General features: G+C 44.0%; 1 protein-coding gene across 1 annotated transcript; it reads left to right on the top strand.

Annotated features, from left to right (window-relative positions):
• The first annotated feature begins 235 nt into the window (after window positions 1–235).
• On the top strand, window positions 236–26,413 carry OAZ2 (ornithine decarboxylase antizyme 2). The gene is given in 6 exon segments (XM_032791183.2): window positions 236–394; window positions 6,927–7,002; window positions 7,004–7,075; window positions 18,472–18,647; window positions 20,891–20,976; window positions 24,700–26,413. Coding segments are annotated over 6 exon segments (564 nt in total). The 5' UTR covers window positions 236–374; the 3' UTR covers window positions 24,834–26,413.
• The last annotated feature ends 274 nt before the right edge of the window (window positions 26,414–26,687 follow it).

Consider the following 26,687-nt stretch of genomic DNA (forward strand, 5'->3'; position numbering starts at 1 on the left):
CGCTCACACCCCGGCTCCACGCCTCGCCCCCGCCGCTTACGCTGGGTGAAAGCCCCCACGGCGCGCGGTACCCAGGCAGTTCAGCGCCTGCGCACCACGCAGAGGAGGAGAAACGCGTAGAGCGCACCGGTGCCTTTGTTTAGGCCGCGGTTTCCCAGGCGCCCCGGCGGCGGGGGCGTGGCCAGGCGGACGGGGGCGTGGCCGGGCGCCGCGCGGCTCAGTCGGAGCTCGGCGCTCGGAGCAGGAGGAGCTGGCGTGCGGCCTGTGCGCGGAGCGGCCCGAGACACAGCGCGAGCCCACAGCAGCCCGGCACATCGGCCGGCCCCACAGGAAGAGGAGCCGCGCAGAGCCCGCGCCGCGCGGAGCCGCCGAGGATGATAAACACGCAGGACAGGTACCGGCCGCGGGCGCCCTGCAGGACAGGCCCGGCCCTCGCGCCAGCTCGGGGGTGGCTCCCGGACTCTGGTAGCGCCGGGGGGCCTTAGCCGGGGGCCGCTGGGACGGCGGAGGAAGCTGCGGGTCTCGGGAGCCCGTTTGTGCAGCGTGACACCTCCTCGGGGTGCGGGCTCGGAGCGGGGGCCTGGGCCTGCTAGAGCTGAGGGGCCGCAGCGCGGGCTGCCATTGGGCCGCGCTGCTGAGGGCCGGCTTGCCAGCCCCTGAAAGCGAGGGGCGTTGAGCGGTGGGTTTGCTCGGCAGCTGGGTCTGGCTGGGGGAGCCCAGGTGGGGAAGGGAACCCAGCGCTCGGCGTCTCAGCGGGGCTTGGAAGTGGTGCCATCAAACCGAATCAGGCTCCGGCTTTGAAAGAGGCGTTAGGGAGGCTCGCGTTTCCCTCAAGCGAAGCGCTAACTCTTTTGGGCTGAGCTTTAGGAAGGGCGAGCAGGATCGCCGCTCTAATGGCTTGTCTGCGGGCCAGCTTATCGCTTGCGCTGGAAACCAAACGTGAAAGGCGCTTTTGATCATATACTGGATGTTTGGCAACGCAGGAAGCTATTTTGTTTATGACTGTTCCCCTCAAGCAATTCTTAGCTTTTAACCTAAGCTGAATGCTGACTCGGCAGTATTAAGGGGGTCATACCTGTTTGCTGTCTCTAACTGCAAACTGATAATAAAGTGTTACTAATCTTGGAAAAATGCTCTGAGTACAACTCAGTAACCTTCTTTTTGGTGTAATCAGGATAGACTCTCAGAGGCAGCTGGGCATTCAAGTAAAAAAGGACATACTAAACTGAAGGGTTCTGCAGTATGAGTGTTAATTCTGCCATTACATCAGGGGCTGGATAAGTGGTTTCTAAACATAAAAAAGCGTGATAAAACCAAAATGACTTTGTATATGAGACTTCTCATCACGGGCCTGCATATACATTATCTATCCTGAAGGTACAATCCAATTCAAGGGATTATAAAAACTACAGCTAGAAAAGATTTATAGGGCCGTATTTTCAAAGTCATGCCCATGCAATTTTACTGCATGCAATTTTACTGCATACATTTGTGTGCCAGGCTAATGTGCCCATGCATGTCAAGCTACTTGTGTATGCAGTGTTACTGTAGCTGTATTGGTCCCAGGATATTAGAGACAAGGTGGGTGAGGTAATATCTTTTATTGGACCAACTTGTGTTGGTGAGAGAGACAAGAAGAGCTCTTTGAACTCCAAATCCTGTGTGTCTCACCAACAGAAGTTGGTCCAATGAAAGACATTACCTCATTCAATTTGTGTCTGGGATACTTGTGTGCAAGTTAACATGTCTAACTTTGAAATTCTGATCTGGTAGGTAATCCTGTCCACTCTTTACGGAAGCAAAATTGAACCCTTCAGTAACTTTCTTATGAGCTGTGTCTTACATATGACTTAATCTGTGTAATATCTAGAGGCAGGTTTTTACTAATGTGAAACTGATAGTGATAAGTGGAAAAACAAAATATCAACTATTTAACACTTTCCCTCAGTCTTTCCTGTTTTTCAAATACTGTTCTTCCATTAGGTGAACATCCTGTACAGTATTCTTTTTGTACCCTGAGACTTGAATGTCTGGATTTCTTATTAAACCTCAGTCATCTTAAAATACTTTTGTGATATTGTCTGTCATGGGGTAGGCATTGTGGATCACCAGAGAAAATATTCCTGTTTCCAGGGAGCGTCTTGTGTGTGTGAGAAAAAAGGGAAGTGTTCAAACCTTTCACTAATGGTGATTGCTTATGTTAAAATGGGAAAAGTGGAGGCTTCCCACGGAGGCAATAATGTGACAGGAATGGGTTTTACTTCTGCCCAGCACAGTATGTACAGTTGGCTGTCATGTGACTGTCTCCTGGCAAGTAATGGAAACCAGGGAGTATTAAGCCTTTGGTAGTTTTAAAAAGAGCGCTGGTGTTAAAAAGACCAAAAACTTTTCAAAACAGAATCAGCACTGCTTCAGAGTAGGAGATTCTTTCCTCTGCAAATTTGGGATAAATTTATTTTATGCATGGATTATTCCTGTATGTTAGGTGAGAACACATGGAGAATTATGTGTATTTCAACTAGTGGTTTTAGTGGGATGATGCAATTACCTTTCCCACTTGAATGATATACAAAGTACTGCATATCCCTAGAAAAGCCTAGCATTTTTCTGTTCATATTGCATTCTAAACTAGATATGGAATGGTTTGTTTTTTTTAACTAATTCTCTTCCATTCCAGGGCTGATCCTCCCTGTTCTCCCTTCAGGCTGCTTTTTTCCACTTCCGGTACCAAGATTATTTTGCAGATGATCTAGTTGTTATCTTTCGGTTAGCAATTCTTGCTAACCTAGTTAAATTTTACTCATTAGATGGTGAATAAAGCTGAAAGTCAGAGCAATGCTTAACTTCTGAAGGAGCTTCTAAAGAGAAGCAGTTTTCAAGCCTCATCTGCAGAGTCCTGTGTGGATGCAAAATTTGTATCTCCATCTGATCTGCAAACATGATTGGCGTATATAGAGCAGAAAACTACAGATTTGTAGGGCTCTACTCATCCAGTGAATAAAGATCAATCATATTGTCAGCTGCCAAAAGTTCGTAATCATTAGTGATACATTTACCCAACCATATCTTGAAGTGCAGTGGTGTCTTTTTCAGCAAGGATTTTTTTTAATTGGATCAGTTCATAGTTTTGAGTCCTGAATAAACTTTGTATTGGTTCCTAAGATTATCAGAATTGTGCAGACAATAATAGAGACTGGAGGGTGTATCTGACTTATTTTCTGTGTGATGTGTTTGTAGAGGCATTCTGTGATCATGGTGTGTGTGTGTGTGTGTGTATATATATATATATATATTTTTATAAACTGACTTGTTAGGGTTAAGTAATGGACTAACATCTTTGTTAGGAGCGTGTTCAAAAATGAACTCTCCCATATCTACTCAGGATCTGTTATGTGCAGTTTAAAAAAAGTTTCCATGATGAATTCCACCATAGTGATGTGGAAATTGAAATGGAGTCTTTTCCATTTGGAACTATATCTCTGTCTCTGTCTATCTATATATCACATGGATTTTGAGAGCCAAACAGATATCTTGGTGGTGGCCACGGATTAGAAAGCAACCTAGGCGCTTCTGGTGCGATGGATCCCTAGGCACACTGTGGAGTTGATCCAGTCCGGGATCCAGAGTTGATGAGTTATCATTCCAAATGCCTCCCTGTTGTCCAGGCCAAAGAAGCTTTTGGGGGGACTACTGTCCTGCCAGTATTTTGGTTACCAATTTGGGATATGTAAAGGTTTAGCAGGATAAAATGATGTCAACTACACACCAGTGCACACTTGAAAATAGCTCATATTTGGCATGGGACTTAACACAAAGAAGTTTATATTTAGAAGTTAGAGAGTACATGACATGCTTTTTAGACAATCTAGTGCCTTTTTTAGCTAAAAGACTTTGTCAATAAATACACAACTGTATTTTGTAACTGAAGGAGTGCAGCTTTTTCCAAAAAAAAAAAAAAAAAAAAGAGCCAGCACCAGGAAGAGAGAAGGAGAAAGGCAGAAGCAATAGAGAAGAGGATAATCTTCATGGTGTTCAGTAAATGAATGCAAAGTGAACATGTGAAAGATTTTAGAAGTATATAAAAACATTGTTGATTATGAACGCTGGGGACAAGACACTGTTTCTCAGGTGGTTTGAGGCTAAGACTTAGATACCATTCCTTCCAAGGCTGCCATTGGTATAGATTTGGGAAAGTGAGAAAATACTTCTTAATCTGCTCTTTCCACATCTACTTTCCCCTACAAGGAGAGCTGAGTTGCCCCATTTTACTAACTCTGCATGTAGCATGAGGTACAGCTTTTGGACCCTGGCTAGATTGGTTTGGGTCTTTTTCTGGGAGCACAGATAGAGTGGAGGATGGGGTGGGGAGTGGCAGTAGTATGCAGGGCCAAGGAAACATAGCAGTGGAAGAGGTTTAATAAACTGCTGTTCTGTAAACACTTCGGCTGAGCTTTCTGGGTCCAAGCTATGGATGCTAGTGAAGGGCCTGGCATAGCATAAAGGATTCAGGTTAGGAAGTATGACTATCCCCTGTGTAATAAATTCAACACTTACCAAGACAAGTGAAATTAGGAAATGTTTCATGTGAGTTACTTTGGGTGAAAATATTTGATTTTCATCACTTCACTTCATTACTCAGCTTCTTGAAACAATGATCATGACTTGAAGGGGGAGTTGTCAGTGCTGTACTGCTGGGGGGAAGGAGAGGGACAAAGCTGCCAACCCCTTTCTTTGTGGGAGGGAATGGGCGATGCACAGCAAAGCGTTTTGTCATGCACCTCTATGCCAGTAGCTGCTAGAGAGGTGTGACAATCAATTGATTGTTCCAGTGATGTGGGTGGTGAGGAAGTACCAGGTTAATACAAAATGCAACTGAGCATGTGTGTAGAGGAGCCTGCCATACGTCACTGCTTTGTGTCTGGTAACAGACAGTCTGTTGAAACAGAGTTCATTTCTACTGCCCCTTCAGAGTAGTGCCAAAGCATGTTGCATGTTAAAATATTTGAAATGGTGGAGAGGAAGAAGATTTAAATTCTGCAGTATTGTAGTAGTACTGTAGCCAGAGTTTTTCAGTTTGTGTTTTGCTACAGTGTTTACAGTTGCCTTTACGAGTTAAAATTTGGCTGTTTTGTAAATGTTTAATCAGTCACCTGATATTCAAACAGTCCCCTTTCATGCAAACAAACTGGTTTGGGCAGCCCTGATGTAGAGTATCATTCAGGACTCAGTCCTTGGAAACTTAGATGATTCTTGCATAGCACAGAGGAAAAAAAAAATCTGGAAAACATTACTGTGCAACTAGATTAATCCGTACAAAAAGTGTACGAAAGGTGCGGGAGGACCTACTGCAAATTTAGGATCTTTAATGTGGATGCTGCTTTTTAATGTGTTGTGTTCCCTACTGACCGTCCCTCTCCAGAGCTACTCAAAACACCATTGTTTTCAGTGGAACTATGAAGGTGGTATTTATATAACCTCATGCTGAGGTTTTTCATAACAGGAATCGTAAAGAATGACCTCCTGCTTCTTTGCATGGTTTCTGCAGGTTTTGTTAGTGTAATGTTGCTAAGCAGTGTCCCAGCGAAAGGAGCTATTACAAGGCTAGTGGAAGAAACAATGTTCCAGAAGTAAAATAGTTGCCCTCATTGACTTGCTAGAAGTCTTGGAATATCAGGTGGAGTGTGAAAGAGACTTAGGCTATGTCTGCATTACATACAGGCATGTGTCGCTCAGCTTATGTCGCTCAGGGGTGACTGAACCACCCCCCTGAATGACATAAGTTACACTGACATAAGTGCTGTTGTGGACAGCACTATGTCAGCAGTAAAACTGCTACCGCTGCTTGTGGGGGCTAGAGTAGTTAAGCTGCCAGGAAAGCTCTCTCCCGTCAGCTTAGGCCATGCCTATATGTGCAGCGGCACCACTGGAGCCTCTCTGAAGAGAGCTCTTCTGTTGAAATAATAAAACCACCGCCACAAACAGCAGTAGCTAAGTTGACAGGAGAAGCTCTCCTACTAATATTCACACCCCTGAGCGACATAAATTATGGCAACATAAGCTTTAGTGTGGACATAGCCTTAGAGCAGCTACACAGAGTTTACAGCTGCATTGATGCAGGTTCGCCACTGTAAACTTCCTAGCATAGCCGTGCCCTTAGTCTTTGCTTCAGTGACCCTCTAGCTACATTTTAAAGCATGGCATGTAAGGGACGCTTTCTTAACCCAAGTAACAAGCTTCTGAACTCGCTTGTGCTTGCCCTACAAGAAATCAACAACATTTAGGACACAAGTGCATGTGGAAAACTTTGTAAGTGTCCTTCAGCCTGACATTGGGTCTCAAATGAGGCTTCATTAGAGTATGAAAATGTCAACACCTTAAACATTTTATGGCGCACTTATAATGTTTTGAGGACTAGCCTCGTTCCTCCTCCCTCTTGGAAAATGTGAAATTTAAACCTCCCTGTTCTAGATCCTATCTATTTGTAGGTGTTTGTTTATAGAAAATGTGTGTTCATCTGGTCCTGCCTTTCCAGCCATCTGCTATTGGCAGTTTTCCAAACTTTCCTTATTGGTAGGAGGTTGCTCAGCACAGCCCCAACTTTTTTCAAGTTTCAGAGTAGCAGCCGTGTTAGTCTGTATCCACAAAAAGAACAGGAGTACTTGTGGCACCTTAGAGACTAACAAATTTATTTGAGCATAAGCTTTCGTGGGCTACAGTCCACTTCCCCCATTTCAAATAACACTGCAGTTTTTCTGGTAAAACAGAGCTCAGGTATCTTTGATTTACACGTCCAAGTGTTAGAAACAACATGAAATTTGTCATTGACATTCTGTCACAAGTGTTCTCGAATTGTCATTTGGAGTTGTGACAGCTGAACCACTAAACATTTGCTAATATAACTTTGTGCTGTTCTTTCTCTTTTGCAGTAGTATTTTACCTTTGAGTAACAGTCCCCAACTACCATGCTCCAGGCACATTGTTCCAGGGCCTCTGTGGTGCTCCTGATGCCCCTCACCCACTGTCGAAGATCCCCGGTGGGCGAGGGGGTGGCAGGGATCCTTCTCTGATATATAAGGTGAGCCTGATTCGATATGTAGAGAACTAATTACCTGTTTTGTTATAATTGAGAGCTCTGGGTTCTCCTGTGCACTTAAAGAAATGCTACTGTGTTGTTATAAGCAATGCTCAGATTAGGGAGTTGGGGGGCTAGCCTGTCTTGCTACTTCTAGGGGGTACCCCACTTCTGATTTAATCAAAGGCGTGGGTGGTAGTGTTTTGGCCCTTTTCCCTGTACAGCCAGGAACAGGGCGTGGAGCTGCAGAGAGGTCAGCATGTGCCCCCGCCTGATGGCAGCAGGAGCTGGGGCACCAGAAGGGGATGGTCTGCAAAGAGACTGGTAGGCTTTCCTGCATATCAGGGGCCCCAATGCCACTACTCTGTTAGGGGGAGGTCCCACCCCCAAACATAGCAGGTCCTGCTGCCCAGGCTCAGTGCTTCACTGGAGTCTCTCGGGCTCCAACACTCTCCTCTAGAGAAGCCCCTTCATCCCAGCAGGAAGTGAGAGATGCTGCTCAGCACCCTGGCCAGCTGCTTGGCAGAGATCGGAGCAAGCCTGCCACATCCTGTCTCAACAGCTCCTCCTCTGGCCATGGGCTGTGAAGAGATGGGAAAGGGGGATGGGTGTAATTGAACAAGCCAGGAACCCTACAAGAGGCAAAGAGCAGGAAATGGGAGCTGCCACCACAGGAGATGAAGGGGACAACGATCCAGTCCTGTCCCTTTTAGAAACTACACATTGGGAGAAGCATGGGTAGAATGGGGAGTCAGAGTGGGAGGGAGAACCCATAGACAGGGCTCAGGGGAGCTAGGAGCAGTTGGGTGGGTGGCAGAGTCTAGGGAAGTCAAGGGCATAGGTGGGGTCAAAAGGCATGGGGTGTAAGTGGTAGTGGCAGGTAGAGGGGATGCTGGGTTGGTACAGAAGGGGGAGTTATGATTGTGGGAAGAGGCGGGGCAGAAGGTTGGCAGTAACAGGTAGGGGTGGTGATGGAGTTGGGGTAGGGCAGGAAGGCCTATTTGGGGTAGAGGAAGGGCAACTGAGGTTAAGAAAAGAGGCAGGGCAGAACGCAGGGGGAGGGGATGGTGAGGGCAGAGGGGAAAAGGCAATCTTGTGCAACTGAGCTTGGCTTGGCTGTGCAGAGGATGCCAGCAAAGGAGCAGGCCAGGGAGTACCCTGGCATCTCACTTGCTGTGGTGTCCAGCACCATCCTTATTCATTAATGGCTACTCTATCTTTCCACTATAATTCAAGCACTGGTTATAAGGTAACTAAACTAGGTAAATAAGATAAGACCCTTAAAGTGACATTGCCAGGTTAGTCAGGTAGAAACACTGGCCTGAATGCTGTTTTGTTTAAAGAAAAAATACCACCTACTAATTGAGAAATAAGTGAGTTTTCCCTGCTGGTCTGCTTTGAGTAATTAACTCACCAATACTATTCCCAGAGCTCTGTGTTCCTTCTGGTATCCATGAGGCTGGTGTGTAAACACATGGAGTAACTTTCTAAACATCTTTTCTAAACAATAGGAAGTAGAGGCCAAAAAGACAAACTGCTAAACCAGAGTGACTGACAGTCTGGCAGGTTAGACAGGAATGCTGTGTCCTAGAGATCATTGATGATAGCAATATGGAAGGGTGCAGGCTGCTTCGCCACTTTCAACCCCTACCCTCGGTATTGTTTGCATTCTCCTTCCGTATATACATTTCGTAGTAAAACGTCTCTAGCTGGAGCTTTTGTTTAAAGCAACTTCGGAACCATTAGCGATTCTCTGAGAACTCATGGATCACGGGCTAGGTCCCAGAGAACTAGAGAAGGATGCAGGTAGTACCTGTTTTTAAAATGGGAACAAGGAGGACCTGGGGAATTATAAATCAGTCAACCTCCCTTCAGTACCTGGACAGATACTGGAACAAATTATTAAACAATCAGTTTGTAACATCTAGAGGATAATAGGATTATAAGTCATAGCCAGCATGGGTTTGTCAAGAATAAATCATGCCAAACCAACCTAATTTCCTTCTTTGACAGGGTTACTGGCCTAGTGGATGGGGGGAAGCAGTAGATGTGATATATCTTGATTTTTAGTTAGGCTTTTAACCCAGTCCCACACGACATTCTCATAAGCAAACTAAGGAAATATGGTCTAGATTTAATTACTATAAGGTAGGTGCAGTACAGCTTGGAAAGACCATACTCTTGGTAGTTATCAATTGTTTGCTGTCAATTTGGGGGATAATATCTAGTGATGTCTTGCAGGGGGCAGTCGGTGATTTCATTAGTGATGTAGATAATGAAGTGGAGAGTGTGCTTAGAAGGTCTGCAGATGACATCAAGTTGGGATCAGTTGCAAGCATTTTGGAGGACAGGATTAGAATTCAAAAGGACCTTGATGAATTGGTCTGAAATCAGCAAGGTGGAAATTCAGTAAAGACAGGTGCAAAGTACTATACTTAGAAACAAAGAATCAAATGCACAGCTACAAACTGGGGAATAACTGCCTAGGTGGTAGTACTGCTGAAAAGGATGTGGGCATTATAGTGGACCACAAATTGAATGAGTCAGCAATGTGATGCAGTTGTGAAAAAGGCTAATATTCTGGTGTCTATTAACAAGTGTTGAATGCAAGACATAAGAGGTAGCTGTCCCACTGTACTCAGCACTGGTTAGGCCTCAATGGAGTTCTGTGTCCAGTGGAAAAATGTGGACTAATTGGAGAAAGTCCAGAAGGGAGCAATAAAAATAAAAGGTTTAGAAAACTTAACCTGTGAGGAAAGGTTGAAAAAACTGGGCATGTTTAGTCTTGAGAAAAGAGTCCCGAGGTGGGACCAGATAAGCCTGTAAATATGTTAAGGGCTGTTGTAAAGAGGAGTTTGAACAATAGTGCTCCATGTCCACTGAAAGTAGGACAGGAAGTAATGGGCATAATCTGCAGCAAGCAAGATTTTTAGGTTAGATACTAGGGGAAACTTTTGAACTATAAATGTAGTTAAATTCTGGATTAGGCTTCCAAAGGGGATTGTGGAATCCCCATCACTGGATGTTTCTAAGAACAGGATAGGCAAAAACCAGTCAAGGATGGTCTAGGTTTACAATACGTGGTCCTGTCTCAGTATAAGGGGGTGGACTTTGACCTCTCAAGGTCCCTTCCAGTCATAAGTCTGTCTGTCTATCTTTTTTTGCCCTTAATTCTGTTTTGTTCCCTTCAACTTCTGGACATTGATGGACTTTGTAGGAAGAGACAGACAATTCTCAATAGCATACTCCTTAATAGTTTTATGGGGTTATCTTTGAGTGACAAATGTTTTTCCTTTATGGGATAACCTGCCACAAGACACCTCCCAACGGCACAAGGAGCAAGGATCTATTAGTGATTGGAATCCTGACGGCATGCTGTGCGTACCACTTCAGAAATCTTTGATTTGTCCTTTGTGCTAGATAGATATTTAACTGTGCTCTTTAGGAAACATCTACTTTGATTGTCGGTGGGGAGAGGGGGGGATGGGATATAGGCCCTGTTGCGTCAGTCACAAAAATATCCTGCTGGAATCTTTGAGAGTAAGACACTTCAGTCATTTTATCTGACCTATTTGGGGGATGACTTTTTCTTTTAATTTGAGCATGGTGAACTTTTTAGTTTTTGTTTTTGTTTTTCTTTTGTGTTCTAGCAGGAGGAGCTTTTTGTGGTTAAACATTGTGCTGTGCTATAAATGCCAGCTTTGGTATGCTATATAGCCCTTTGGTACTTGCGGAGAAGGCAACATAATGCTTGCTAGGATTATTAATCCAGTAGTATGAGTGGTTCCTATGGGCCATGTCTATTACAGCTACCTTTAAATATTTAACATAAAAGTAACAGTTGATATCACTTTGGAGAGAGGAAGAGAAAAATGGTAGGGTGTCAGTAGTGGACTTTGGAGGAATTATTGGGTGTCGCCTAGAAAACAGTGAGTAGATCAGGAGGCTCTGAAGAGCGTTCACTTCTCCAACCCCATTGTTGTTCACTCACTAATCTGCCTCAAGTTTTTTTTGTGTATTCCACTGACAAAATCACTTGGAATGAAGCCCACTCTGGAGAAGACACTTTTGAAAAACATAATGGCTTGGGGGGGCCTCTAGTACTTAGAATTGCTCTCGCCTGCCACTGATACTGAGAACATTTCCAGCAGGGATGTTGGCATTAATTGCTGTCCAAGAATACGATGTCTACCTAAGAATGGCCATGCTGGGTCAGACCAAAGGGCCATCTAGCCCCAGTGTCCTGTCTTCCGACAGTGGCCAGTGCCAGGTGCCCAGAGGGAACAAACAGAACAGGTAGTCAAGTGATCCATTCCCTGTTGCCCGTTCCCAACTTGTGGCAAACGGAGGCTACGGACACCATCATGTCCATCCTGGCTAATAGCCATTGATGGACCTATCCTCCATGAACTACCTTAATTCGTTTTTGAACCGTGTTATGGAGTTCCAGAGTTTGACTGCATTGTATGAAAAAAATACTTCCTTTCATTTGTTTTAAACCTGCTGCCTATTAATTTCATTTGGTGACCCTTAGTTCTTGTACCTGTATTAAGTTTAATTCCTTCGGTGCTGTTGGCAAAAATCCATTTAATCTTTGCTCCTATGGGTTGTCACAGGGCCTCTACTGAAAGCAAATAATTCCTTATTAACATAGTTTATTCCAGTATGGCACTTGGATTGGTGCAAAGTAGCTGTAAATGAAATGTTAACTTCTGATCTAGGGCACCTGTTCCTGAGAATTTGCCTGCCCTCCCTCATTTGAGGCTAGAATATTAAACACATGGTATTTGTATCCAGCAGTATTATAAATTGAACGGGTTATGCTGCCTTTCTTTGTTATCATTTTTCATGTTAAGAAACTTAAAAGATGCAACTCTCTAATCAAGAGGGCTTTACCGCACAACATAGTCAACGGTCAGAGCTAGTATTGTATTGCAGACAGAGACTTGTGCTGAAGTACATGCTCTGGGTGGGTAAACTTGGCAGGAGGATGCGGGTGCTGTACATGCCAAAAGGAGACTGCACACATGGGGTTCTCAAGTCATTTGGCTCTGGTGGATCATAACATCCTTTCTCCCCAATAAACTGTCAGTACGCATGGTCCTTCCTGCTGTTCCTCTTAGATTAATTCAGAAATATAACCAGATTAGATGTCTCATGCACAGTACATTCTCCTTAAAATGGAAATTTGTCCTTAAGCCTCTAATCTGAGAGATTTAGTTCAAGACTATAGTAACATGAGGTAAGGGTTTGTCTTAAAAAGTCTCTATCTTGACACCAACTCCTCTAGCACTAGTTTGTATCTGTCCTGCTGAGTTAACCTGAACCCAGACTTTAGTGGGATAAATAGAACTTTGCTCTGTGCAGATTTCAGAAGTCCCTGATCTGCTTTCCATTCCTGGAAAGTGACTTTTCTTCCAGACTCCATGTGGTTTTTGAGCTGGGGAGAGAGTGGTTTAATTGTATTTTAATATACATGGATAAAGAAACAGCCACCATGCATACTGATTAAAGAGAGGTCTTATATCAAACTTAATTCCCAAACAATTGGGGGAACTGGCCCAAGGTTAATCCATGTAATTACAATGTACTATTGGAATAAACTGGGCCAGGTAATGACAATAGAGTGTAGGGGTAGGGAGGTTGTTTTGCAGGAAAGAAACTTAAGTAGCTGTGATGAGGTGTGTGCAACCATGCACGCTCCCTTCACGCCTAATGAATAAACCTGTTCCCCACGGGAAAAGTCTGTCTGACTAAATATCAACCCATTTTTCAGCACTGCTATTCTATGTTTTGTGCATTCAGAACAGATGGTACCTTCCTTTGCTCAAGTTAACAAGCCCCGAACAGTCTGATTACATGTGAGAGACTATCTAATCTCGCATTGGATGCTGTAATCAAATACAATCCTCTGAGTTTTAATAGATCAGATCACCGGTGTTTGATTCTTAGTACCCTCTTAGGACAGAAGCTGACTAGTCAGGATGTAAACTTAAGGCTGACACTCCTCAAATCCATCTCTAAACAAAGGCTCAGTGCAGTTGAGTTATGGCTGTAGCACCCACCTTACTGTAATGCTTAGACCTGGGCCATTCTTTGGTTGAAACTGTGCTAGCAAGACATCTGAACAGTGGCTAGCACAGTCACACTGAGGAATGCACGTTGTTGTTTTTTCCCTAGCAGCTGTTAAAACTGTGCTGCTTGACTGCCTGGGAGATTAGTATGTACCAGTTTGGCTTCTGTAGTTATGTGGAGGTGGAAAATAGCCCAGTCCTCATTGTTTCTAAACTATACTAGCACTTAAAATTGATTGTCACCAGCATAGTTGCCACTGTAACGTGGGCTTATTGGCTAGAATAGATGCATATTCCTGACAATAAATTTTTTTTATAATGGCTGTTTTCACAAGATGGCGTTTGTAGCAGTGTCGCTGTTTCATTGCCATGTGCGCTGTATTAGGTCTGGCTAATAGAATAAAATGAATCAGCAGCAAGTGGGAGTTCTAATACTGATTTGGTTAAGTAATCTGACATTTTAAAAACAAGATTCCAGCATAAGTTATGACATTGGCAGTGGGTTTTTTCAGTTCTTCAGGTTACATCCTCTTCAGAGGACTATGCACTTTGTTGTTTGACTGAATGGTCTCAAAGTGTGCTTATTTAACTCTACACCATCATCCATTGATACCATCAGGGAGTAAGGGGGCATGAGTCTGTCTGGGAGTCTTTTCTCCCCCTCCTCTTCCTTCTGTGATTCGGCAGCAGATTTGTCCTGAGTCTGCCCACTAAATTAGAAGTTGGCTGCAGATGCTAAACTCTTTCCCAGTTTAGATTTTAACCTTTGAGGTAGCACAGATAATACCCATCAATCATGTTTGTAATGTTTTTGTCTTCCTGAGTCTGTAACGGGACAAACTGAAGCAGTAGCCCTCAGAGCTGTGAGTGGCATCATTTTTCTCCAAGGAGTGTTTACTCAGAAACCTAACAGTGATTTCAATGCCATCCTTAACGATTTCAAAGCTGATCGTTTAGCAGAAAAGTGCAGCTGTGGTGGTGATCTATGACAGTGGGGGTGAAGAAGTGATTAGGGTTGGGGACCATGGAGCAGCTGGTTGCTGTTGAGAGTTGCTGGGTGAGAACTGTGTTGAATTCTCATTTACGAAACAAAACTCAATGACAATCCGATCTTCTCCTGTCCCCAATTCCACAATATTCCTCTGTCTCCTGGGTGCTCAAAATAGACTCACTAGCTGAGAATGCATTTTATCTTCTACCCCCAGCCAGGACCATTCCTTGTGGTTGTGGGACCTCTCCACGGTAATCCATGCCTTGTCACTACCAGACTGGATCACTATCATTTGCTCCAGATGGTGGTGGACACTAACATCACCAGAAATCCACCTCCTGCTTGCTTTTGTAATGGTGCTTAAAAACAGCATGTGACACCTGTATTCCATAAGCAACACAGCTTCCCATTAATGTTTGGGTACAGTACAGTGTTGGTTTTAACCTGTATAACCCTAAATGGCTTAAGCCCTTCAGAGACCATCTCTTGTGTGAGGAGGGTCAATTGAGGGCAGCTGAGGCACTTGAGCAGAGTCAGCTGGCTTAGTTGGGAGGGTTCTTGAGACGGTTTGGAGAGGAGGGTCCTTCCAGAAGCCAAATTTGCTGACCATTAGCACTAGTTTTACAACACGATCTTTCTCCCAGTGTTTTGCTAGGAAAGTATTATGTGGGGCGCCAGGTTGGGAGGATTTTATACTTTGCAGACTGTTTCCAATGTTTCATATTAAATGTTGTTCATGTGTACGTGTTTCAGGTGGGAAAACTTTCAAAATATTTTTCATTAAATAAAAACCCAAACTGATGCCCCTCTTCCCAGTGTCCAAAGCCCCAATTGCTCCTCTGCTCAGTTGTCAAAACTCCAGCTTCCACACTGCTTTCTAGCATACCTGCATTGTCCACACAAAGCAACTGTTTGACACTAAGAATGAAAGGCAGTATCTCAGTGAAAAATACACTTTTGACACGCTACCACCAGAAGTTTGTGTGTTGCAAAAAGCAACACCGCTGTGTTGTAGAACCTCACCAATGAACTTGTCTAGTGTGCGGTAGAGTGAACAGAACCCTGTGTGACGATGTGGTTCTGGCGGGACCCAACTGAGAGTGCCAAATCAGGATCAATTGCTCAAACAGGGCAGTCACAGCCCTAGGCTGGGGTTTCTCCACCTCTAAGGCAAACCAAACCAGCCAGACAAAAAGGACCTCAGTTTCATGCCCCGCACTGACTAACTGCAAGTGCACACAAAGCAAATTTTCTTAGACATTCCAGTCTCTTCCAGTGATTCACCCACCAGTCCCACAGCGTCCTGGGGATGGAATGGTAGAAGAGAAGAACCGCGGAGAGCGCGAACCCAGTAAAAGAAAAAGGTGTTCTCTTGATGCCCAAAAGGAACCACGAGCCCCAGACCAGGTCAACATGATACACACGTAGATCTTGCCGCCACAAATCCATGCTGTTGCAATCCGTTTGAATCTAAATCCAAAGGTTTAGGCTTCATTAACAAGGAAAAGAATAGAGGTGAGAGTTAGAATTGGGTTAAAAATGGGAATCAATTACATTACAGTACTAGGCAAAGTTCTGAGTTCAGGCTTGATACAGTAAGTGAAGTAAAACTGTCAGGTTTAATTCCAGTCGTCTGAGAAGCAATCCCGCTGGGATGGGTCGATCAGTTCCTGTTGTGCATGAGTTCAGTATTGGTAGCAAGTCCCCCTCCAGAGGTTAACGAAAGCAGGATTGACAGACAAAAATGGAGGATTAGGCCTTCGCCTTAATATAGACTTTTTTCAGGATGTAAGAACACTCCTTTTGTTCCTACTGTGGAAAGTTACAGCAAAATGGAGTTTGCAGTCACATGGGCCAGTTTCTGCTCGCTCCAGTGAGTCACAGGGCATATTCGCCTTCTCTCGATGTCAGTTGTGTAGTTGATGGTCCTTAATGGGCCATCGAGCAGGCTAAGCAGAGCTGACACCAACTTGTCTGGGGTGTCACCCAGAACTGCAGCACCAATTTAAAATACAGACAGTACACAGCCAATATTCATAACTTCAGCTACGAAAGTGATACAGACAGCATAATCATAACTAGTAACCCGTAACCTGGTCTTAGACACCTTATATGACCCCCTTTACATAGGATTTGGTGCCACTACAGAACCTTGGTTGCAACCCATGTTCTATATGGTCCCAGTTTATATCAATAACGTCACACCCTGCCATTGAAATGTTCCTCTTAATAAAAGCCTTTCTTCCTTGTAAGGGGTAGTATCACAAATGTTCTTCCCAGGCATGCTACCTTCTGGCTGAGGAGTACTAGATGCCGTTTCCTTCTAGCCTTCTAGAAGGAGTCTTTTAGCAATGCAATGTTCCCAGGCCTTGCCAGAGCCTCATTTTCAAAACTGATGCTTCCTTTCTACTTATTACATGATTGGCATCTCCGACTTCATTACTCTCGGATGGCTTAAGCTGCTCTTGCTTCCCAAGAGATTTTTCTTAGGCAAAATCCAAAGAAAGCAATACTGTCATCTCTTTCATACTACAGTGATGATATCTATAATAGAGAGGAACAGTGAATGTAAATTTCTAGCCACAGGAAAGTCCTTAAGACAAATAGGCCATTAAAAATTTAAAATTCTGTTAATTGTTCATTTTGTTTATGACTGTAACTGGCAGCTGATATATTTGAAATGGCATCTTTTTGGACATACATTTGAAACATAGAATGCATCCAAATAGTGTTTCTGACCTGACATCTTTGTCAGTGAAATGTCACTAAACATGAATTCTGATAGCCTGCCTTTCCTTACCACTTCAGTTTGATGGCTAAAGAATTCTGTGTGCCGTTTAATACTCATTTGTTGCCCCCTGCTTTGGCAGTAAGTTCTGGGAAAGTCTTGAGTTCACTCACTCATGTTTTATGCAAGAACATGAGTTCAAAGAACCCCAACAAAGATTGACCATCAGATGCATGTGCGCTGGAATTGGCCAGTGGCTTCAGATTTAGGAGCTGTAAATCTGACTTTGGGCAAATGTTTTGGAATGCCACTGGGCACAGAACTGGTCAGACCTTGGTGGATACTCTGAACTACTAGATGAGTATTGGAGTTGAAGAGAGCTGTGTTCTCTGGGACATAGTTAATTATACAGATTTGTCAGTGTAACCTGTTGTGAAGTGAAATGGCATTACTGCTGTTCACAAGTGTAATTCTGAACATGTGGTATCAGCAAAACAAGTTATAATTGAACTGGAGGGAATTTGAATGCGGAGACTTGAGTTCTCTTTATGGTAATCATTATGGTATGTCAACACACCGTCTACTCTAGGATCAATGTTTAAAAAAACACCCTAAAATAAAGTGGATTTTTTATTTACATGTTCTTTACCTATTTATAGGCTTCAGTTGCCAAAGTGACTGTCTTGTATCTGTTTGTTTTTAATTATTCTTTCCTAGTTAGAATTTCAGGTTTTACTTCACAATTCTTAGTACACCTCTACCTCAATATAATGCTGTCCTCGGGAGCCAAAAAATCTTACCGCGTTATAGGTGAAACCAAATTATATCGAACTTGCTTTGATCCACTGGACTGCACAGCCCCCCTCCCCGGAGCGCTGCTTTACTGCGTTATATCCGAATTTGTGTTATATCGGGTCACGTTATATCAGGGTAGAGGAGTAGTAGAAAAAACCCTTTATTGTTACTTTCTGAAGTTCATATTTTAGGTTAGATTGAAAATAGAATATTCTAGAAAAGCATTGGATAAGTGTATACTATTGTTTTCAGCCTTTACAGTGTCCAGGAGAGCTTTAAATCTAGCTGAAGAACAGATCTCACGTATGTTTCTGATTACATGTGCCCAGACTATGGCCAGTCCAGTCATAGATAATACAGTTTTTTCAGTGGAAGATTTGAATCTTCTAGCAAATTCTCTGCAGTTAAGACTAAGCACGTTTACCAAGAGATTTGGCAAATTCATTCACTCAGTCACACTGTGCTAGATGAATGTAGATTAAGAACTTTTCGACATTATTTTCTCAAAGTGGCTGGTAATCCTGGGTGTCTGTCCGCACAGGTGGGTACTAGCACGTCAGGCCTTTATTTTTAGAGTTAAAGGGAGTGGTGAAGTCAGGGCAGAAATCCTGTCTGGAAAGAATTTAGGGCCAAATAGTTTTAGTATTTTGTTCTTTACCTGCAGCAATTTGTAAAATTCAAGCAAGACCCGTTCAGTCAGTTCTAAGAAAGCATTTCTACTTTAGTTCGCTATAAATGTTAATTTAAAAGCCTTTAAAGCCTTCAGACTGTATTTCACTCTTCCCTTTTTTCCCCACATCAAAACCTGAAGGACGAGAAGCTCACTGTTAACCAAGATGTCCCAGTGCATGAAGGGAAACCTCACATTGTCCACTTCCAGTACAAGATTACGGAAGTGAAAATCTCCTCCTGGGATGCGGTGCTTTCCAATCAGAGCCTTTTTGTGGAAATCCCTGATGGCTTATTAGCTGATGGGAGCAAAGAAGGGTAAGATCCTAAGATGTTTGAGTGGCATATGCAGGGTTAACTGTCTGTGGAAGAAGGTATGGCTTATAGCCAATGTGAGATGGGGGATTGCTTTGATGGGATAAAGGGGGAAGGGATTTATGCTATATCTCCATTCTTAGATTTAAAATATAAATATTCCATTATTCCCTTCTACACCAAAGCTTCCGTATTCTTGTGGTTCTGCATGTATTCCTCTCCCCCCACCCTCCCCTGGGATCAAAAGAGATTTGCCCTTCTCCTTTTTAGCATAAGAATTCAAATAGTATAAAGGGTCAGCGTGATTATTTGGTACATAGGATTTCCCATTCCAGGTCAGACCAGTAGAGATCTTGCTCTGGTAACCTGCCTCTAGCAGGGGCTAGTGACTAGATGCTTATGGGGAATGGGTTATCTCCCCACATTTTTGTCTCTTGACCAATTAGACAGGCTTTTGGGGGTGAACATTTTTTATTTCCTTACAGATAATTACACTGTCCCAAAGCATAATTTTCCTTTGTCATCAGTTTGAGATAAACAGCTCCACTAAGAGCAGGCTGTTGTTCTCCTGTAGCCATCCCAGAATCCTTTAAAGTATCTCTGAACTCTGAGATCCCATAACTTCATGTTGAAGTAGACAACACAGATTTAATGCATGTTGTGTGTAAATTTGATTTGGCCCTTAGCAGGCAGTATGTCAGGATCCTCCCTTTCTCCTCCATTTCCTTCCATCATCATTTGCCTTCCCACTTCTTTTGTTTGATCCTAAATGTAGTTTTATGTGCCTTAAAAATTGGATCCAACTTCATATGGTACCTAAACATGTTGGTACACAATCTAGCAGGGTATTCAGTGTACACCTGCACTGTACGTCACACTGCGCAAATGGGATCTGGAGAAATCCTTGTATTTTCTGTAGCTTGTAAATATTACAGCGCTCCCAAACCCCACAGGCACAGATTCTTCTCTGAGGGTATTTGTCTGCTCAAGTCACCACAATTTTGTAACCAATTATTTTTAGTTGGGTAAAATAAGCCTTGGAGGTTATAATTAAAATAGATGATTATCATATTAACAAAATCCCTTCCAAGTTAATCCCCCCAAGTGTTATCCAGTCGTGCTGGCTGCTGTTTAATTAGGTCTTGAAATTCCTATTAGTAAGCGTTCCTGTAGTATGGTACTAGAGTCTCAGGTCAGTGACTGATGGAAGAGCCCAGACTAAACTGATCAGTGGGGCTATGGTACTTTGGATCAGCAGAACTTATGTTTTACTAGTAGGTGGAAAATATTTCAGAAGTTTTGTGCCACCTCATCAGGATGGCTCTGATGGAAAATTGCATCATGAGTAGGAAACCTGTTCTGTGAACAATATGTGAAAATTCTCACTGGCTCAGTGAGGCCATTTTTCCTCTTTGCCTCCTTCCCTTCCTCCCCCCTCCTTTTCTGTAAGGAAAACGTCACAAATCATTTAAAGGTTATGTGGGGAGCGAACAGGGCACAGGTTGGATCAATAGCAGTTTACCTATGAACTGTTGCTTCTGAACTATAGCACTCTTGGTTACCAACCATTTCCCTGCCAGCTCAGACTAAAAGTATGTCTGAACCATGTCAGCATGTCTGTGCCAGCAAACCCTCGTAGCATAGATGCAGCCTACGCTGGACAGAAGGCTTTTCCTGTGGGTGTAGAAACACCAGTTCCATGAATGTAGTTAGCTGTGTCCACTGGGGATGGGCATAGCTGCATCAGTCAGGGGCTGGCTTTTTTTCACGCTCCTGACCGTGGTACCTTTGCTGATACAACTTTTCAATGTAGATCAGGCCTACCTCCCAGACTTTAGCGGTTGGTCTGATGGGACAGATATCCGTGCCTCATGCACTGGGATGAATGTGGGTGAGCTCACCCTGTCTTTTGCCAAGGAAATTCATGAACACTTCCCTCATGTGCAATGAAAGGGCTGGAAAACTCACTCAGTGACTTATATTATTAACTTGGATTACTGTGGTGCCTGGTTATGGATCAGGACCCCAATATGCTAGGGGCAATAAAACAACAAAAAGACAGGGCTTTGTCATAGGATTTGTTCCTCCAGTGTTAACCAAAGTGCATAATTCCCAGGTGTCAGTGCGAATGCATCTCTTGTGCCTCAGAATGCCTTAGCAATTCCTCCTCATAAGTCAGGCTGACAGCGCCCCATTGGGACTGATCGCTTGGTGTGACTGATGTGCCCTTTCCTCCTTCCTGACAGATTGCTAGCACTGTTGGAATTTGCTGAAGAGAAAATGAAAGCAAACTACGTCTTTATTTGCTTCAGAAAAAGCAGAGAAGATAGAGGTGAGAACTTTCGCCGCTGTGTGGTTTTTTCCTCCCTCGGAATAGACTGAAGCAGCTGCTGCTCTGCGAAGAACTGTCATGTGCAGGGCTTCACCAGGCCACTTCCGCCAGTAGGAAGTTTCCTGTTGTGATCCATCTCTGCACAACAAGCACTGTCATAATTAGCTCTCTTGCAAATTTCTTGCCCAGTAGGAAATTATTTCTGTTGACTTATTTGAATGCCTGATTATTTCTTGTAAAGAAAGGATATTGGATTTATCTGTGGCTGGAAGTCATATAATCACACCAGTTTTAATTATTTTTGGTCTTTTATTTCAAAATACCTGTCAGCAAGTAGATCTGTAACAATGCAAACAAAAATGATTCAGAAAATGTTTTTTGTGGACAAATGGATTCCTTACTAGGCATATTAATCCAGAGCTCCATTGTTCCTGGCATCAGTAGCAATTGAGCTGTTGAACAGTAAGGCTCCCATGCAGAAAAGTGCCCTTTCCCTGCTACTTCAGTAGCAATGTGGGATCTCTAATGCCTTTGGTCAAGACTCATTTAATGTTTCCTCTGAGCAAGAAATGAAACTGCCAGGTTCACATGATCTATAGTGAGGTGGCTGTCCTACCCCATGGGGGAACTAAATCATAGAATATCAGGGTTGGAAGGGACCTCAGCAGATCATCTAGTCCAACCCCCTTCCCAAAACAGGGCCAATCACCAGACATATTTTTGCCCCAGATTCCTAAGTGGCCCCCTCAAGGATTGAACTCACAACCCTGGGTTTAGCAGGCCAATGCTCAAACCACTGAGCTGTCCCTCCCCGCAAAGCATGTTTAATGATTGTTGTGCCTGGCTCTGGGCCCTGGTGTTGATCCCTTTCATCGTTTCTGAGTGGATGTTCGACCAGTTGATCTCCCAGCACTTCTGTTCTCTTCCAGACCTGTGGGTAATACTTATTCTGCCTGTCAGTACTCATGAGTGAAGGGGGATATGCTGGTGTCTAAAGACAGATGTATTGGATAGGTGATTAGAACAAGGAAGCTTGGGGGAATTTAAGGCAAAGCACAAGGTTATGAATAAGCCAGTATTAAATCTGACAAGACATGAGTGAGTGAATATCTAGTAATCAAACAACCTTGTGATGGTAGAAGTAATTAATAGATGCAAAATTCTTCTTGCAAGTCTAATATTAATCCTCTGCTTTTCAAAAAAGGATTATTCTGTGGCTTCATGCATCACTGTTTTATCTTCAGATTGGTAGGAACTCCTCACTTGCACTAAACACAGGAAAATATTTTAAAAAATAGGTTAGCTGAACAGCGTCTTTCTGGAAGTGAGCAATTGTTCACATGAATAGAGAGCTGGCAGCACACTTGAGTTACCCACTGTGGAAGCCAGTAATAGCTGGTTTCTTGGAGATGTGTATAAAGGCATTTAAAATTATTTTATCTTGCAGTGAAATTTCTTACCTGGTCCTGAAACAATTAACTGTCAATGTTCAAACCCTTTCTTTCTCTTGTGATCTCATGTGATCTGGAGCTCACATTCCAGTTGCTAAATACTTCAGTGCACAGAACAAATCTGCCACAATGAGTCTTCCTCTTTTTAAAGTCATGTGGCACAGTTAAACTGAGTGAGACCACATGGAGGTTTTAGAATGTTTAATTGTTACTGGTATGTTAGTTAAGGAGTACTTGGAAGTCACCCTAGTGTAGATACCAGGAGGTCATGCTGCTGTGGTTCCTTAGTAACAAGTGTATCCATTGTATCCAATTATCTGCCTTTGTTTGTCTATAACCTGTCAAAATGTGAGTTTCTGAGCTAACCTCACTCTGCCTGAGTTGTGTGAATGATGCTTTGGTGGCAGAATCTGTACAGTGTGTTAAGACAGCAAGTTGCTTGACTGGAAGAATGTCCCAAACCATGGTAAATAATCCCTGTAATTGTGGCATTGCCAGTAAATTCCAGTTGGCAGCCATTACTGCTTCAAGTGACCTAAAAAAAGTGGGGTCTGGCATCACCCCCACATCTGCCTATCCCCCTGCCCAGCAATTAATTCTGCCCCTAAAATCAATTCTGTTTCCCCCACTCTCAGCGTCAGTTCTGCCTCCTCCAGCCTCACTGCTCCAGCTCCAGGGGGTACTCACTTTCTTTCCTAGGCCTGGGGCGGCTGCAGCAGGGTCCTCTCTCCTTCTTTCCAGGGAAGGGGGAGAAACAGCTCCTTGCTTGCACATGAGGGAGTGGAGATGCTGGGCAGTTCCTTGTTCCTCTTCCCTGCTACCTTCCAGCACTGGCTGCCATCATTAGTTGGTCCTTAACTGCAACTGAGCAAGTGTGAGCTTCATCTGGGCCCAAAGGCTTTCATCACAGGCAAGCCCACCAAGTGTCAAATGCCCTGTGGCCCCACATCTGCGCAAGAATGCTGTTGGTTGGTTAAGCTTATTTTTATGTAATCCTGTGGCACTGGCAGTTCACACCATTGCTTCCCAGCTCAAATGTGCATCTGCCAGGGAAGATGTATTCAGACCCCCAATTAACAGTCTGGTCTACAAATAATATTGTACCTAGTGGTGTGGAGTGACTCTACAATAGCATCTTCCAGGCAGCTGGAAGAAACAAGTTACTACCTGAACTTGTTAGACACAATATATCTCTTACCTCCTCCACCTTATCTTTCTAATACCCTGGGACCAACATGGCTACGACAACACTGCACACCTGAATTTGTTAGCATTAAATGTGTGGCTTACAAAGACTCCAGCGGATGTTGGGAGGCTTGTCCTTGTTACGTATTAAGTTTGTGAGATACAATGAGAAGGGACTGACCCAGTGCCCCCTCTGCAGAGGCTAAAAGGATTTCTTTTAGTTTGTTGCTAAACAAAGCCACTGCTTTCCTAGGTGGTGATAGGGCCAGCTTTAGGGTGATTCCACCAATTCCTGGGAATCAGGCCCCGCAGCATCTGGAAGAGGGGCCCCGCACCCTCCACCAGTGGTGCCGCCGAATTGCTGCCGCTGTCTTCGGTGGCATTTTGGCGGCAGCTCTTTCGAATCGAGCCCCGCACATCCTAAAGCCAGCCCTGGGTGATGTAGGAAGATTGCACTTTGTTAGGGTGTATGCTACACTTTACAGAGTCTACCAGGAGATGTAGGATGGGCTTGTGTCTAAGAGCGCTGAACTCAGAGCTCTGGGGAATTTGTGACTGCCACAGACTCCATGTACCCTTGAGCAAGTCACTTAATCTTCCTGGCCCTCGCTTGCCCATCTGTAAATATTTCTCACAGCCTCCCTGGGAGGTAGGAGCTATTCATTGTGAGGGCCTACAGTGATTTTACCACCTTCCTGTTTGATACACAACTGTGTTGCATTGGCACCTAGAATACCTGGTTCAGATCCTGGCCTTGTTGTGCTGGGCACCGTACATTCAGTCCCTGCCCCAATGAGCTCTAGACAAGACACCCAAAGGAGTGGAGGAAGCAGGGAGAGGGAAACAGAGATACAGTGTAAAGAACAGACGAGAGACAAGGAAAGGACAAAGGTAACCGTGAGTTTAAAAGGTCAGCCAACTTAAACATTCCTTTTCTGGTGGGCAGTGCAGCCCTGAAAATGTGGAGTTAGCCTATATGCATGTCAATTCCTCACCTGGACTTGGTGCTGCAGAATACAGCTAACAAGGTGTTTCATTCCTAAGGTTAATGGTCTGTCTCTCTCTCTCTCTTTGTCCCCTTGGGTAGCTCCACTTCTGAAGACGTTCAGTTTCTTGGGCTTTGAGATTGTGAGTCCTGGCCACCCCTGCGTTCCATCGCGACCCGACGTGATGTTCATGGTGTACTCTCTGGATCAGAACTCTTCCTCTGATGAAGAATAGCCCCTGTGGAGTACGTCAGCATGACCTGAAGATCCTTTTGAGAGGAGAAGGGGTTAAATCTCCTTTCATGCGGAAAGGGAAAACCAACTTCTGTTGGACTGAAACTGCATTTCTCATTGTTAGATTGGCCTGTATATCCTCCAAGTTGACTTTTTCATTGAAATGTGTTACATAGAGAACTATATATCTATATCTATATATATATATACACACACACGTGTAATCTCCAGATAGTAAATGGAAGATGTTTATGAACTGGCATAGAAGCTCTTTAAATACAGCTGTGTGGTATACTTGTTAGCCTAGCAGTGCCTCATGCTCGGGCTGTGAATGGAAGCCTGGCATGCCAGGGGGAACACAGTGGCTAGAAGCAGTATCGATTTCTAGACTTTTTAATTCAGTGTTTTTTTCCCTGATCACCTGATGTGTGGCACACATTTTAAAGACTTGTCTATTTTTATGTTCACTCAGACTCTTAAATGTAAGGCCTGTTTTGGGTGTAGACACACAGAAGGGACGTGCTTGAGTTAACTCTTAATGACACTACATTTAAAACCCTCTGTTTCTGCACGGGGGTAACCAATGCTATATACAGTTTACCCCTCTTTTAAAAAAGCTTCTTGCTCTTCCAGCTTTGGTTTAAGCATCTTACTCTGTTCAAGGTTACCTCTGCGCTAGGGCAGTCTTCAACAGCGGGGCATTCAGGTTAACTTTACCCAGCTGGTGCTTTAGTTTAGAAGGAGAAGAGCTGTTGCCTAGGCCTCTGGCAGTGCTGCAGTGGTCCTCTCCTTACATTGAATAAAAGGAGCATTGGGGCGCTGCCTCTGGTTCAGGTGAGCTCTTCTTTGGCTGCTCGTGTGTTAGTTGTGTGGAGCGGCTGGAAGTCTGTAGGAAAGGTGTGAGCTATCCTGGTCTGAATGTGGGTCACTGGCTTTAAAGTCTCTGGTGAGACTGGTTAAGGGGGCTTTAGTTTTTAATTAATCACTTCATGATCTTCCTCATCTCAGAGCCGAGGTCTGTGCCTCTGTTACTAGCTCGAGAGAGGCCCTTCGAGACTTCAGGCGCTGCTGACACAGGCTCTGTATCGAATACCAAAGGGAGCGGAATGCAGCGTAGCAGGACCATGATGGTGAAGGAGACTCCATCTGTTCTGCCTTCCTCCTCTCAGATCAATTCCACAATTCTCCCCACCTGGGACTGTCAGTGGGGACGGGACGGGAGGAGGCTGGAACTGCTGGCTGTAGTTTCTGTCTCTCTCCACCACTTCTAATGTTGGAGAAGAGAGTTAAGCTCTTCTGTTGATGCCATTTGGTTTTAATCTGACTGGCTTTCTTTGACTGCTAAATAAGATATATATATTTATCAATCCTCCATTGGGGATGCATTGTGAGCTCTCGTGCTGACCTGGCTGCCTTATCCATTGCATTGTCCTTGTATGCTTTGTTCTGATTTCATGTTTATGTGGAGGATGCCTGAAAGCTGAAGCCATTCCATAGACTTTCATAGTCAGTTTATTTGGAGGGGGGGTGGGGTGTTGGGTCACATGTTGTTAGTGTGTGAATAAATGATTTTAAAGTTGGCGTCTGTCTCCCTCATTCCCCTTCCCCCAAGATGGAAGTGTTTGGATGTTAGCTTGGATGTCCAAGCCTCCCATGGCAGCGTGTTGGATTGGCTGAATTTCGGTATTGACAAGGGATGGGGATACTTCCACATCTCTCTCTAATGTAGCCAGGCTAGGTTATCCCAGTGCTGAGCTGAGTGTGAGACTTTTGAAAGGCATTTAACCATCATCCTGTAATGTATATTTTACAGTAAAATTGGTCTATTAATTAGTCTGCTCTTATGAGACTTCCT

Source organism: Chelonoidis abingdonii, chromosome 9 (assembly GCF_003597395.2).
Source record: "Chelonoidis abingdonii isolate Lonesome George chromosome 9, CheloAbing_2.0, whole genome shotgun sequence".
Lineage (NCBI taxonomy): Eukaryota > Metazoa > Chordata > Testudines > Testudinidae > Chelonoidis > Chelonoidis abingdonii.